The following is a 16,406-nucleotide window of genomic DNA, read 5'->3' as shown; positions in this document are numbered from 1 at the left end:
AATTAATAAAAGTAAAATAAAATAAAAATCACGACGTTTCGGAGGCAACACAAGCTTCCGTCTTCAGGTGGAACCGTCACAGCCACGACAGCTGTATCAAGTAAATGAGAGATTACAAGAGCTACCACTCATTTACTTGATACAGCTGTCGTGGCTGTGACGGTTCCACCTGAAGACGGAAGCTTGTGTTGCCTCCGAAACGTCGTGATTCCACCTGAAGACGGAGGCTTGTGTTGCCTCCGAAACGTTGTGATTTTTATTTCATTTTTATTTTACTTTTATTAATTTACATTTTTTACCTACGTGACTTTACCGAAAAAAACCTAAGAATATGAATCCTTGCAGTCACGAAAGCTTCAAATCTAGAATTAGACGTATTGTTGCCTTGCAGAACGGTGAAGCGTGGCGATGGTTTTGGGGCAGGCGTTCGATCGGCAGCGGATTGATCTTGGCCGGTGATGACAACGGTTCACACCCCAGCAAAGATTCAATGAACTGTCACGATTTTGGGGTCGTGATTCGATTCAAGAATAGGTTGTTGTTATTTTTTTTGTCCGAGTTTTACCGCGTCACTTGTAATGTTTGTTGCTCGCCCGATTAGTACGTGAAGAATAAAGTAAACTGTAAATAACCGCTGCTCACTCGTGCATTGATCCATGTAGCATAGGCGTAAGTCACCGATTTGTTACGTAGCCTAATCGACGCATCTTTAACATCGTGTGAATCGTCCCTTTGAATTCGGGACGAGGTGAGAACCCACTGAGGCAACGACGCTCGATTTCAACGGAGACGAGCGTGAGATAATGGGGGGGGGGGGGGGGGGGCGTGGGGGGCGGGGAAACATTCACTCTTAATATTCAGCACAGAATCTTCCCCAAAAAAGTCATGCGGGAAAAGAAGCCATGCGAACGTTGCGCGAATGTGCAACATGACAAACGAGTGAAATAGAAAAATAATCATCGAAGCGCAAAAGCAAGGTAAGTTATATCCTTGAGTCTTTCGACTTTACCGAAAGAGCCAAAAATATGAATTCCTGCAGTCACGATGGCTTCAAGTCAAGATTCAAGGTGAATTAATTTAAACACGGGGAGGGCAGGGGGCAGGGAATGTCGTTCATGACGAGAGGCGATGCTCAAAGTCAATCGATCTACTGCTCGGCCTATCAAGGCTCAAACGGTCACCAACCTGTACTTTTCTCCTCGCACGTCACTTAAAATTCCCCTTTTCCACTTTTACTGGCTCAAAACGACATCTCGACAATACCGGAGTGACTCCGGCAGTGCTGTGTGGCCGTACGCCGGCGGGTAGTAAGGAGGCGGTGGGACGGGAGGAATGAAGTCGTCAAAGTCCTCGCCCTGGAAGATGGAATCGCGCGCGTTTGGGCAGTCGTCGGAGTTCTGGTCCGCGCGGTGAGGCACAAACTGGGGAGGTAGCAGGACCAAGGAGACAGCAGACGAGAGCCAGCAGGCATACTCCATTATTGACATTCCTTCCCTTTATTAATACTACCCCTATCCCCTCCCTTTGATGCTGCTAATCCTGCATAATGCACGGGCATAATATGACTTTGAAACCCCCCGCCCACCTCCTACGCATTGCACAAGTAGTACTAATCACATACCTGCATTTCCCATAAATATGCTAAATTCCTATTGATATGCAAATGCTTTTGTCAAGGCGCCCTTCCCCCCTTCCAACCCAGCTTAAATATACGCTCCAAGCGTGGTGGTGTTTCATTCAGACGCTGTCTCCCCGACAGACCTGGTCTTCACCTGAGGACGACTGCTTGCGTTGTGGCCGAAACGTCGTGAGAATTATTTTATTATGTTTTATTTTTATTATTTCCCTTCTACGTGACTTTACCGAAAGAACCAAGAAGAGGCATAGTCCATTTAAGGGAGCCTCCACTGCACCGGTGGATTTGACTGTGCAAAGGAAATCGCGTGTGGAAACCCATAAACGCACAAGCAACAAACGTGGCGCACGCATCAACTGAGTGTACACGAACACAAGCTAAACTCGCTGGTACAACGGAATATATGTACAATTGTGTCGATCAGCTGTACGGTGAGTTTTGTAATTAACTAATTTGGAGGGGAGGGGGTCCATAGTTTCTTGTGAGAAGAATTGAACATCTTTAAGCCAAGCAGATTGCACAATAATATGTCGCGGTCATTGACATAAGCGGCGCCCATCGGCTCCCTTAAGAGTAGTCGCTCAAATATCGGCTGCCCTCCTCCCGCAGCCAATCAAAATCGAGGCTGGAGCAGGAAAAAAACAAATGAACTGAATTAAACATGCCACTCTCTTTGGTTATTCATGACGGGAGTCTATAGCGTGAAGAAGAAGAAAACCCCAACAGGTAATTAATAATTACTTATTTAACAAGATAGAGCTAATGAATGTACAAAAATAAGGTTTTACCTTTAAATTGTGTATGAGTGGTCAGGCAATGTAGGTTTTAGTTATTACAATGTTTTTTGTCATGCTGCCTCATGTAAGATTTATGTAATAAATGTAACTTTGAACATGCACCCGTATGCATGTCACATACCGTGTAATTTTTAAATGATTGAGGAAATATGTGCGCATTCATATTAAAATGTATTCCACTTTTGAGGTGAAATTTTGCACGAGGTGCTATTTTCCCCTTGGAAGTACGGCAAAATATGTAGATACGTGCAATCAACACTGACTTTTAGATGGCACGACTCAACTTCCTTCCACAACACAATTCAATTCCATTCCTTATAATGCCACGGTCTCGCAAGCTTCGACAGAAGCAGTCCTCCTTGTCAGGTTACATTATTATTATTATAATCAGAAACTCGACGTTCCATAACGTGGACTGCTAAGCACATTGGATGTCTCAAAATTCCTGCACCGTATTCCAACAATGATCCGAAAATCCTCCCCACCGCCCGCGCCCCTGTCCACCCCCACAGTATTCATTTAGTAAATTAGTACATCACGGTCACGTGTGCTGGGGTAGAGTGCGGGTACTTGCTGCTCTTCCCCCGCACCTCCGATTAGCACGGTTGGCCACGTACGGCGCGAAAGAAGTTCAATGTACGTACGCACTCTCGTCTCTTGCAAGACATCTGGCCAGGATCGAAGAGTAGGCCAAAATACCTTGTAGAGGGCTTCTCTAGAGCTCCCTCTAGTGAAGACCCTTCTGCCAGCAGTTGCGTGTGCAAGCTATTGCAGAGCTGCGCTTTCACCTTCCACCAGCATTTCTAGGAAAAGTATGACCCCGTGTCTGTAATATCAGGGGAGTGAATTGTCACGCTTGCTGCGCACAGGCAAGTCACGAGGTTTTGGTAAGAATTGGAATGGCCACGCGGAGCGCAGAGTGCTGTCGAACGCTCGTGGTCTCGACTAGAGAACGGCAGGGTCGAGTGGGGATGATTTCACACTCGTGATCCCAAGGACGGCAGCTCTCCATTACCCCAGCGGGGCCAGAGACTGACAATAATCTTGAGCATACAATGCTCCAAGAACTTCAGGTTATAGCACGTGTATTTTGCGGTAATGTCGACAGGACACCTTGGTATGAATTTGGGTGTCTTCTCTCTAAGGCAGCGGTCCCCAACCTGTTTGGCACCAGGGACCGGTTTTGTAGAAGACAATTTTTTCACGGACCGGGATGGGGGGGGGGGTCATCATTGGGTCTTTCCCCCTTTTCAAAAAAGCTCTCCAGCGACGTTTGTTTTTTTGACTAATTTTGGCTACTAGGGGTTAGCAGCTTGTGGGCTTACCAACACTGTGACTGAGACGAGTGCGCGGTGCGGGAAAGAGGTGCGGATGGAAGTGGTAAATAATAAAATATTGGGAGTGGGCCACGCGCGCGGACTCACCGCTCACCTCCTGCTGCTGTGCGGCCCGGTTCCTATAAGGCCACGGAACGGTACCGGTTCGCGGCCCGGGGGTTGGGGACCCCTGCTCTAAAGGATACGCTATTTGCATTTTATTTCCCTCCAAGTGACTTAGAAGGTGGATTCGCCTGGCCCACAGAGCACTGCTACAGACAATGAGTGCACCCCGGCTACGCTAGAGAATAAGTGAGCCGGCGAGATTACTGCGGCGCGCAGAACTGTTTCTCGGTGATTACTAAATGAGTAAATGAACGAACATTTGCAAAAGATTTAAATTGGCCAACAAGCCCTTCTTAAAACATAAACCTTTTCGACACGAGTTCCATTCATAAATATTCAACTCCCCATTAAGCAATATTTTGCTAGTTTTTAATAAGGATGTATGTTGAACTTCTTTCGCACCGTTCGTAGGGACAACACCCACGGATAAATAGGCAGCATTCTGAACTCACGGGAATGCAGTAAAAGGCAACTTTGAACACGTGACAAATAAAAACTGAAAAGAAAGTACACGCGATGCGCTTAAAAGGGTGAACAAATCAATCACAGTAAGTAAGGGCACGCAGAGCAACGGGACCGCCGGGAAGACAACCTGAACATTGTTTGACGATGTGGCAGCCGATAAGAAGAGCGAGGCATTACTCACTATGTGTATGACATCGGAGGAGATCATCTGCATGCAGCGTGTGGCGGTCGCAAGAGCGCACACGGCCACTGAGATGATGTTCAGAGCACAGACGCTGAAGAGCAAATCCTGAAAGACAGAGACAGACATTACCCCCGCAGCCTTCCTGTACTCTAATCATATCAACGAATTCATCAAGTATGCTGCTTACTGCAAAGCAATATTTGCTGCTTAGTGTATGACTTACAAAAGTCATACTGCGGGGGTCAGGTAAGCAATGATGTGGGTCTCTTGATACATTTCCAACTGCTTGGAACATTCACAATTATATGACGCCACACTCTAAAGACCCCCTCCATCAGTTGGCAAATGAGGAGTAGAAAACCTAAAATAGCAGAACATATTCCCACACACGAGAAAAATCCTGCCGTGTGAGAATCGTATAACCAATAAAAGAGAAAAAGATAGGGCCTTGTAGCAGATGGCCGTGTGCTGTGCTGGAGTTTACAATGATGCAGTAAAACACTGTGACGCGATTATATCAAGCATCCAATGCCAGATATTACACTATTACTCTCTCTCTCTTCAGGCAACGGGCTGAAAATATGAAGCCGTATTTGAGAGAGTGTATTATTAGAACGATATAATTGACTGCTTGTGGATTGTATACGGTGCTCGAGGCAATTACCGCGTGGTAATTAACGCCTCCCCGTGGTTTTCGTGCAACGAACGTCGGGGGTTGCGAAAGGAGGTAGACATTCTTAAATTCTTCCCATCAAACGCATTGCACGCAAACTGTGGATTTCGAAATATTATTTTGATTCATGCTGCTAATGAAGCTTTCAAGAATGTTCTCATATGGAAATGATGCAGATACAACACATCCAGTGAAGTTTAGTTTTTTTTTGTAATATGAATATTAACTAGTATCTGCACTAAATGAAGTCTCTCAAAGGGTCATAAGGAATTAAGTTAGTAAAAAAATAATGAAAGGATATCCACTAGATATTCCACGATTTGTAATAATGATAATAAAATAAACATACAACATTTTTCTCGTTAAAACCACTGAACGCCTCCACCCAGCAATTGCGCCCAGAATGCAGTGCAAAGTAAACAATGCTCGTGATGGGTATTTTTGTGAACCCCACTGCAACAAAGATGAGGGCAGTTGGCATAATTGTTATTTTTATTGGATATTTTAGCCAAACTTAACCTGATTTAAACTGTAAGGGATTCAAATAACTCGGGGTTAAAATATGAAAACAAGTCAGAAACAAGCAAGTAACCCGATCACTGTTACATCCACAGCCATTTCTCTTCACGAGGCCATGAAATAGTTCTGCTCTTAGGTCAAGCGCCGAGTCAAACCAAGCCTCGCGTCACCAAGGGCGCGTGTGGTGGCCATGGTTCCACGCACAATTGCACGTCATCATTAGTTTGCACTGCCTCTCTACTCACGGTCAATCCCCGCGCCTACAACAGCCTCTCGCGAAGGCCTTGTGGGATGTATTATTTTCGGATAGCGGCCTTGTGCAGTCGGTATTGGAATCATTAAAGGTAAGAGTTACTTTCAATGAGACCAAGCCACGAGATGCATCAAAAATAAGGAATTCATGAGTAAAAAAAAATAGGCGTGTCATGTCAGCAACAAAACCTCAGTTCAGAATTGACAATATATTTTGCTGGTTCGTTTGAATGAGAAAATACAACGGTGTAGGATGTTTCCCTTTGCTTTATATACAGGGTCACTGGAGGATCATGCATATGCAGAATAAATTCCGTCTCCGCACATAAACACAAGGTCACTTGTAGCCCTCAGCCAATGTATTGCCTTTACATACCAACATCAAGCAGCACAATTGTTGAAGCAAACACGCAAACTCTGGACTGGTGACGAGCTCGCGGTGTATTGGATCACGGCTGTAACTGTTCGCGACAAGGACGTGTTCATTAGTTTGGTAATTGTCGAATTGCTGACAGATTTTAAGCAGGGCTATGATCACTAACAATATGCCGCTGATATGGTGTAATGCACTCTCTCCTGAGAACAGCTGCACTCATCACCGTGGCTGAGCCATTAGCATGCCACCGAGCAGTCGATGCTGCTTTAAACATGGACGGGGAATTCTGATTCCCGGCAGTTGTGAACCTTTTGCCTTAAATTACTCAAATCTATCGAGTATTAAAAACGGATTATCGAACATCAATTCACCTATATGGAGGAACTGCACAGGTCAAATTCACCGTCATCATCGCCATTAACACCAATACTTAGTTCAATTGCATAACCAATGGCTTTTGTGCGTTTTTTGTTCACACGTTGGAATTATTTTGCTGATTTGCTGCATTTATTTGATCCCAGGTCTCCCTTGAGAAAATATATTTTTTGTCTCAATGCGCTCTTACCCGGTGATAAAGGTCATCTGCCTATACCAGGGGTCGGCAACCAAAATAACAAGAAGAGCCATTTCTTTCCAATTCGGTACAAAATTCAGTATTTCAAGAGCCGCAATGCATCTATGTACATACGTACATATCGTCAAGAAGCAGCCTGTAAAGAGCCGCATGCGGCTCCGGAGCCGTAGGTTGCCGACCCCTGGCCTATACGTATCTGAGGGAAATGAAAGTGACCTCATCAATTCAGTTGCGTAAACCTACTAATCACACTACACGAGATAACAATATTTTATCCTAAATAAACTGAAATAATGACGATGAACGGAACGAATCCAAAAGGACATCCACCACTGGGAGATGCAGCGATAAAATCAGGATCGTGTGCAGTTGCTAGGTGGATTGTTACATAGCAGGTCATGAAAGATGACTGGGGGGTGGGGGTGGGGAGCTTAATGCAGCAGTGGATTGACCATGGCTGATGATGATAGTTATACATGCAGCTTAAAGAGGGAAGATAAGTGATCATTTAAATTATAGCGCTGTGGGGTGGTCCAGTAGCATTGTAGGTACGGCAACATATCCAGTCTGATACAGCCGAAATGTCAGAAAATTCAGCAATTATTTACTCCGTGCAATTATTTAACATCAATCAGGCCATGATCTTAGCGTCTATGATATGACCCTTGGCAGCTCCAATGGAGTTTAATGCTCATTATTTTTGCATGGCACTGCCTTATATAAACACAGGCACGCCATCTATATTCGACAAGGAAGCATATTCATCACAAATTTATATTTGTAAGATGCAAATGCCCAGGGTATGAACGTTTTCTGAGACGCTCATAACCAGGCATATAAAAAAAAACACAGGTAGGATAAAGACTGTTCATCCAACACCTAGAAAAGGGTAGTAAACGATCATTCAACCCAAGGTTATCGTATATTTATTTGTTCAAGTTATCACAATACATATGTGAATCATTGAGGAACAGGGTAATCCTTGATTACAGGAATGACTGTACCACAACTCGGGACTGATTCACCAAACGGTACGAGCCCAATTACGGCAAAGTGAGCTCTGTGCAGGCAGCTGTGTGATGTCATCAATAGACGCTAACGATAATATATTTTAAGCGTTGACACAGTAAAAAGAAATAATTCAAAAGCCACCTAATACAATAGGCCAATGATTGCCGATGTTATCCCCTACCTTTTGAACAAAGTTCTTAATCGAAGAGGATGTCTCTTACTCCAGAATTCACATAAAGTGATTCTAAGGGTGCAGCTCCCAATGATTATATTATCTTGGCACTTGCTTCAATAGCGTGAGCATCTCACGTAACAATCTGAGCAATCACCTTTGCATAATTCATGCGATCTAAACCACGCATTTCAACCTATTACATATTGATGTTGTAGCGTTGGCAAACGTGTGCATTGTAGAATGAGAGTATAGTTAATAGTAATAATGTGCAACATGAGGAAATTATTTTGAAAGTTAAATCCCACCCCTTTCCAACTCAGCCCCACCCTCCGGCCGGCTCCCGACTTATACAGTACAGTGTGACATTTACTGCAAATGTTTCGCCAAAATAAATTGTACGCATAAATATTGTGCTTTGAATGTGGCTGGGTGGCTCAGGAATCTTGAGCCGGGGGCACTGAGAATCCGGGTTCAAATCTGGACATCTGTGAATCCAGGTGGCCGCTTAGCATTAAAACTCGGTTTCTGGTTTGTCACCAATGATTGCATGCCATTGATTACATACATTGCTTCATGGGGCCAAATTCCAGATATGAAAATGGGGTTGACTGCCATTGGATAAGCATTTCCCAGCAGCAATACGTATGTGAAAGAGTGGATTTACTATAAGGTCACATGAAGGGGATTCAAAAGCAGTTCTGCGACACCTGTTTGCCACAAGCCATTCTCTACCGAATAGGCACTTTGTACGATGACACGATAGCGATGCCACAATTGGAATACAACTGGGGAAAGGACTAAAGTATGTATAAAAACTAAAATAGATATTGAATTTTCAACAGGCCGTGCTACCGCCATACATTTGTCAATGTAATTCATACCAAACCACGTGACAGATTTGAAACTCCAAATACAGGGCAAAGGTATAAATAACGCCATTATGAACTTGACAACCACCGACGTTCGTCGCAACTTCAGCACCGCCGACTGTCAGGGAAGGAAATATTGATGGAGTAATCTCCGCCAGTGAAAAGCAAAATGCGCTGGGCAGTTCTCATGGAGCGGACATCCGTGAGGAAAAAAAACACATGAGCATCCATCAGTTGTGTTTCCGCTCTTCCCTGCCAAGTAAGCCCAGCTGCCGTTCTGTTTTCCCCGATCGAAAATGTCAGCACACATTGTGTGGCTCAGGTGACATTTTCAGCATTCATATGAAATGCTAGTTTACCCTGCCACCCCCCCCCCCCCCACGTTGCACGCAGACACATCGGCAAGGGGTCATGTGCAGGGCGTTTAATGTGATGGCGGCACACACGGTGGCTTAAGTTTGGCACTGACAGCTCCCCACACAATGCAGGTGACGTCCCCCGCCCCCAGCCCCCAGCCCCAGCCCCCACCCCCCTATTAAAAAGGGACCGCATTTGTGAAAATTAACACCGGACACTACCAAGTAAAAACGTACAAAAAAACAATCCAGCATGAGACGAAGATAGCCCATAGAGCATTTTTGCAGGTTGTTTTGGGGGTGGGAGTGCAGCCACTCCCTTTGAAGGAGCAACACAAGGAAGGCCGGCATGGTGCACAAGTGGAGCCACTCCCTTTGAAGGAGCAACACAAGGAAGGCCGGCATGGTGCACAAGTGGAGCCACTCCCTTTGAAGGAGCAACACAAAGAAGGCCGGCATGGTGCACAAGTGCAGCCACTCCCTTTCAAGGAGCCACACAAAGAAGGCCGACATGGTGCACAAGTGGAGCCACTCCCTTTCAAGGAGCCACACAAAGAAGGCCGACATGGTGCACAAGTGGAGCCACTCCCTTTCAAGGAGCAACGCAAAGAAGGCCGGCATGGTGCACAAGTGGAGCCACTCCCTTTCAAGGAGCAACACAAGGAAGGCCGGCATGGTGCACAAGTGGAGCCACTCCCTTTGAAGGAGCAACACAAAGAAGGCCGCATGGTGCACAAGTGCAGCCACTCCCTTTGAAGGAGCAACACAATGAAGGCCGGCATGGTGCACAAGTGCAGCCACTCCCTTTGAAGGAGCCACACAAAGAAGGCCGGCATGGTGCACAAGTGCAGCCACTCCCTTTGAAGGAGCAACACAAAGAAGGCCGGCATGGTGCACAAGTGGAGCCACTCCCTTTGAAGGAGCCACACAAAGAAGGCCGGCATGGTGCACAAGTGGAGCCACTCCCTTTCAAGGAGCCACACAAAGAAGGCCGGCATGGTGCACAAGTGCAGCCACTCCCTTTGAAGGAGCAACACAAAGAAGGCCGGCATGGTGCACAAGTGCAGCCACTCCCTTTGAAGGAGCAACACAAAGAAGGCCGGCATGGTGCACAAGTGGAGCCACTCCCTTTGAAGGAGCAACACAAGGAAGGCCGGCATGGTGCACAAGTGGAGCCACTCCCTTTGAAGGAGCAACACAAGGAAGGCCGGCATGGTGCACAAGTGGAGCCACTCCCTTTGAAGGAGCAACACAAGGAAGGCCGGCATGGTGCACAAGTGGAGCCACTCCCTTGCAAGGAGCAACACAAGGAAGGCCGCATGGTGCACAAGTGGAGCCACTCCCTTTGAAGGAGCAACACAAGGAAGGCCGCATGGTGCACAAGTGGAGCCACTCCCTTTGAAGGAGCAACACAAGGAAGGCCGCATGGTGCACAAGTGGAGCCAAAGACACTTCACTCGCCGAAGCTTGCACAGACTGTTAGCGAGCAGCGACGAAGGTCGACGCGGCGTGTGAAGGGGTGGTTGTGGATAGCACCACATCCGGTCGTTTTAGTCTCCCCAGTGGCGATGTTTCTACACCACACCGGGTTCTTATTTAAGGCTGAGTTGACCCAGGGGAGACCCGGAATCGGTCTAGTTATTTGCCACTGTGAGCGAGAATTGTATTCAGAACGCTGAGTGTGTAGCACAGTGCACTAACCCCTACACTACACGACCACCCCCCATGTATTTTTTTCTGCTAACGATGCAGATTTATTTTCCTACAGATTCGCAGTCCATGAATTTGTAAACAAACTGGCATCCCATCCGTGCTAATAGCTCCGGTGGATGAGAATTATCAAGCAAATCACAGATAAACAGGCTGCCACGCAAGCACACATCAGGCTGTGTCGAGAACACATCAAGAATACTAATGAACAAAAAAAACCCGATCCTTTTCATTGGGGAACGGCAACTTCTTTTTTTCAACCCCGGGCACAAGCTGTGCTAACATGACGATTGACAGCTACAAAGTCACCTGCCCAGAACATGCGAGCGAGGTACGTCTGGGTGCCCTCTCGAGGGGCCTGGAAGGAGCAAGTAAGGAGTCGTGTTAAACGGTGGCCCTGGCGGAGCGTTACAACGAGGACGCACACCGAAAGGAAAAAAAAACAAATCACGAGCGATCCTGTCCGGGCATGTCTGTGTATGTTTATTATCAGGACCGCTTAAGCCCCGCACACTTTCAAGGCACTGTACCTGTACACGTTGCTGCAACAAAAAAAGAGGCGAGGCGCCCGACAAACAAAAGCAACGCACCGTTGCAGAACTGGTGCTCGCGGTATGAAATCTCCCGACAAACTCTTCTCATATTAGCGATGAAACAAGTGAGGGCAGGAAATATGCGGAATAGAGCAAGCGCTTCGTGATTCATCTGCAGGTAGCTGGCCGAAGGAATAATTCGTCAATCTTATCGCTTTAACAACAAGGTAGTGTGCTTCGATGGAATATCTAAAAATTTATTATTAAGACGGATTTGCTAAACCTGCACTTATCAAGTCTGGCACGCCGTGCCACTTGCAAACTCGGCCTAAACCCATTCACCGACACGATTTGCGTTGACTATGAAACGTCGCCCCCCACAAAAAAAAACCCAACACATTCTGGTGGACACGATACGAACCGCAGGCGACCGTGCCTTTTTTTGTGTGTAACGGGGACAAAAAAAATGGGTCGCAAACATTCGGTGGCTGCAGGCTACGACGAAGGAGACTGCGCGAGCACTCGGGTGTTGTTGTCGTGTCAGTTTCATTTCGTATGCACCGTCAAGCGAGCCACGGGTGGGTTAACGTTCAAAGTGTCACCACCCCCCCCCCCCCCCCGAGAAGGTTATTTAAATCTCGCGTTGTTATCGCCCACGGCGCAGCGTGACAGTCACCTTGAGGGCGAGACGCACGGAGTCGCACGCCTGCAGCGGGTTCAGCTTCAGCGTGTCCCCCAGGTTGCTGCAGCCGTTCAGCTTGGGGTTCTCGCAGCAGACGCACACGTCGTCCTCCAAGTTGATCTGCACGCAGGCACAGCGGTCGCATATGGGCCCTTCAAAGTTCAAAGTTCATTTATTAGGTATAGCCCTGTGAGCCAGTCGGCTCTTGAATCGGGTGCAACCGCAACAAACAAAAAAACATGAACAAGAAAACATCTTAAAGTGAATATGTGTGCAAACAAAAAATACAAGAAAAGACAGCAAAATATTGCAGAAAAATCACCGTACACCAACCCTGTGCAAATATCCCAGTGGGATGCAAGTCAAACAACAACAACCACAAGACAACTTAGATTAAGGCCATCAGTCTAACTCTGTACTACAACAAACAAACATGGCCAAACCAAAAAACTTTTAGAAAATCACCAAAATAAAGCCATAAAAGCAAGGAAACAGTGGTCATAGGAACTGTGACCGAATTTTCACAATAAACGACGTCAACAACATGTACTACCAAACTCTGCAGCCATAGCTGGGCTGCATGAGTCACTCCACAACAGTAGGAGCATCAGTCGGAGTATCTGCCACACTCCACCACCACCTCCTACAGGATGTGGACTAAGATCGCCCTCACACAGCCTTGAACAAACTTTTTTGGGGCAAGTGCCGCTTTTCGGGCGCCCATGACGGCCGGTACGGCGAGGTGGCTGGCTGGCCCCTACGCGCAGGCCACCTTTGTCTCTCCAGTGCCGATAGTTTTTACACACCGCGCCAGGTACTCATTTAAGGCTGAGTCGACCTAGGGGAAGCCCGGGGCCAGTTCAGTTAATCGTCACTGGAGTTGGCAGCGAGTAGGGACTCAAACTCGGATCGCCGGGTTCGGAGCGCTAACCGCCTCCACCACGAAAGTGCAAGTGCTTGGAATCTCTACTCTTTGGTTCTTTCGGTTAAGTCACGTAGGTAGAAAAAATAAGAGATCACGACGTTTCGATCGCGACACAAGCGACCGTCTTCAGGTGAGAGATCAAGATTGCTTGGAATCTTTATAGGGTTCAGCAGAAATATGAGTCTCAGTGATCCAAGGTACAATTGTAGAGGACGGTCCAGGCACATGTGGCATTTACTTTTTTTGGTTTTCATTATGTATCTTTTTGTATTATTCATCATCCTTTTCCTCCCTTTACACTTTGCGCGGTGGCAAACTCTGCTGCCAAAGATGTCGTTCTCGGGAAAATGCACAGCGACATTTCCCAATGAAGTTGCCACGCTCTGCGTGTAGGTCCTAAAGCAATCAACGTGGTTATCGGGGCCTTGAGCTGCCGCACAAGTCCCACGGGTTATTTGCCTTTTGTAGTGCGGTTTTATCAGCGCTTTAATCTCGCTTCGGGTTTCACACGCGCTTCAAAATGCCGCTTCATACGCGCAATTATTCTACAATATACTACACGTGCGGCCATCGCGAAATAACACACAGTTTCACTCCGCTGATTTGCACCTTGCAAACAGTGCGTTAGCAATTTCCTGAAGCATTTTGTACGAGTGATGTATTGTAACCTGGAAGAATTCTGTAGGAAACGTACAAACATGAACATTACATTACGCGTGCACTGAACTGTTTTATTTGTGTACACGTATCAATTTCACTGAAAGTGTACATGTGGACACGTTTATATGTCATTACTTTTTGTGCTTCCTTCGTTTCCTAGACGCCGTGGCGTTGTGCGAGTTAGCAGCACACTGGAGTCGCGACCCAGAGGTCGCTGGTTTTGATTTGGCCTCCCTGCGTGTCAGTTAAAGAACAACGCAAGGCTCTTAAATCCTCCCAACACCAGCAGCATCAATGGGGGCACCACGGCCAGTCGATCGGCAATGACACATTCAGTCGCGTAAAGCGTGGACAACTCCCCCACGCCTTCCAAGACGTCTGGCCAGTGGGGAAGAGTAGGCCAAACACCCTCTCGAGGGGTTCTCTAGTACTCCTTCTACTGGAGGCCGTCCCACCAGCAGCAGTGTAAGCAGGCAAATGTAGTGCTGTCCTTCAGGACAAAGAGTCACGTTCAAGTTCAAGTTCATTTATTAGATATAGCCCTGTGAGCCATTCGGCTCTTGAATCGGGTGCAACCGCAACAAACAAAAAACAAAAACATGAACAAAACACATCTTAAAGTGAATATGTGACTAAGTGCAAACAGAAAATCCAAGAAAAGACGGCAAAATATTGCAGAAAAAACACCGTACACGTACACTGCCCGTCAGTGTGAGTGTTTTTCTCGTAATATTAAACTCTTAAAAACAATTGCCTTTTAAAAAGGTTGGGTTCATAAATACTGCCCAGTATGAAAACCACCGTTTTTCATTAGAGTCCTAGCCATGCAAATTATCTACGAAATGCCAGTGTGGCACTTGCATAATTGCACCCAAGATTACTCGGGAGCAAAGCGTAATTGGAAGGTTTTATTTTATGCAACCGTGGCCAAGTAACTTATTCAACCTGTGACCTGACGATTGCTTCTGACTTGCTGTTCTTGCCAGCGCTGTGGACATGGGGCCCGTTGCTTCGAGCGATTCCCGCGCGCTACCCAGTAGTACGGTCGAGCTGAAGGGTAATCGTGAAACTTGGCTTCATCCAATTGAACCTGTGGCTGTGCACACACTGTTGAATGGCTTTCCTTCACCCTCGATGTTTGTTCTACCACTGACATTTTTTTCACTCTGAAGGAAGACATTTAATTCAAGTGTTCATGTGTGTGTGCGCATACAACCGTTATTTGTATAGGGGAAATAACAGACAGGCAATTTAAGCCAAGAATAAAGAAAGTTACTGGGACAAGACCAAGGCATTACAGACACAAGTAACCTCATTTGCGGTGACGAAACATTCAAAATGCGATCAAAATAACCGATGATAATTAAGCGTCACTTGTTGAATTGTATATAACGCAATGAATGTATTCGGGAAGACATTTTTTATAACGCGGATGCGAATTGGATATAACGCAATTGATTGACGCATTACTACGTCGCGCGAGTAGGAATAAGCGGTCGTGTGGCTGCCTCTGCGTAGCATCACACAAGGCATTGGGATGCTGCTGGATGCTTCTAGATGCTACCCGCGGCCTCAGTCTTTTTTCAGCCTGCATACGCATCTCACGTGTTATCGCGGACTGCGCTTTACCCCATATTATATATCGCTGATTATCAACGAGATTTTCCCCATCACGCGGTGTCCTTCAGGAACGCAACGACCGCCGCGTTACAAGAAAACAGACCGTATGTTCTACTTGTTCGAAAAAAGGAGGTTTCCTTTTTCACAAAAACAACACTGCAAAATCTACGTCGTTTGCGACAAAGGAGGAGAAACGACGCCCTACTGAGTAGCGCAAGGCAGGGCTTCGGAGTTGAGCGTGCAATGTCTTTTTGTGTTTTGTTTTTGCGAGGCTCACCAAGTGGCAGTATTCCAGCGAGGTGACGAGCTGAGCGTTCTGGCAGGAGAGAATGGAGCCGGCCAAATTGAGCATCACACACACCGCTGACAGCAGCGTGAAGAACGTAATCTGCAAAGGGGGGGGGGGTGGGGGGAAGAGCGACAACATGGATGGGAGGAAAGGGAGACAGGGAGGGGCATTTAAATACCGTTAATTGCCACGTTTATTTTCTGTTTTTTTTGTTTGCGATGTTTAAAAAATGTGCGCCGAGGGATATATATGAGGGTTTGTATTACTTCATAGACGCACCTCCGATTAGCACGATTGTATACGTGCAGTGCGAGAGAAGTTCACCGTGGGTACAGAAAATAAAACAATAGCACACCTGACACCTTTGCCTATGCTTAGTTACGGTGGGCATGGCAGTTGTATACGACACACACTTACAGTAGCCCGGTTTGTAACCATAACGCCGTTTGCAAAGAGTTAAGCAAGTAAATTCCCCGTTGTAATAAACGATAACTTCAAATGTAAATACGAGCATGCAGGCACAGTGTTAATGATATGCACATTATAATTGATTGCAATTATTATTAATAGCCAATTCCTAATTGCAAGGCCAATTATGAACAAAATGCTCAAATAAACGCGTCATTAATCACATCGTCGAAGGTACGTCGACCAAGAG

General features: G+C 46.4%; 1 protein-coding gene across 5 annotated transcripts in view; it reads right to left on the bottom strand.

Annotated features, from left to right (window-relative positions):
- LOC144722040 (endosomal transmembrane epsin interactor 1-like) overlaps nucleotides 1-16,406 on the bottom strand; it is a 122,360-nt gene that overhangs the window by 12,691 nt on the left and 93,263 nt on the right. For 3 of the 5 annotated variants that reach the window (XR_013586014.1, XM_078600111.1, XM_078600113.1), the window contains 4 exons: nucleotides 15,737-15,847; nucleotides 12,249-12,374; nucleotides 4,522-4,629; nucleotides 1,264-1,421 (listed from right to left, as the gene is read on the bottom strand). Coding sequence is in view for 4 of the 5 variants with exons in the window: in XM_078600111.1 (XP_078456237.1) it covers nucleotides 1,264-1,421; nucleotides 4,522-4,629; nucleotides 12,249-12,374; nucleotides 15,737-15,847 (503 nt within the window). In the remaining variant the exon portion in view is untranslated. The remainder of the gene's footprint in view (nucleotides 1-1,263; nucleotides 1,422-4,521; nucleotides 4,630-12,248; nucleotides 12,375-15,736; nucleotides 15,848-16,406) is intronic. The other 2 variants (XM_078600112.1, XM_078600114.1) reach the window with 2 other exon arrangements.

The sequence above is a fragment of the Lampetra planeri genome, chromosome 13 (assembly GCF_965212315.1).
Source record: "Lampetra planeri chromosome 13, kcLamPlan1.2.h2, whole genome shotgun sequence".
Classification (NCBI taxonomy): domain Eukaryota; kingdom Metazoa; phylum Chordata; class Hyperoartia; order Petromyzontiformes; family Petromyzontidae; genus Lampetra; species Lampetra planeri.
This window is presented reverse-complemented; position numbering and strand designations above follow the sequence as displayed.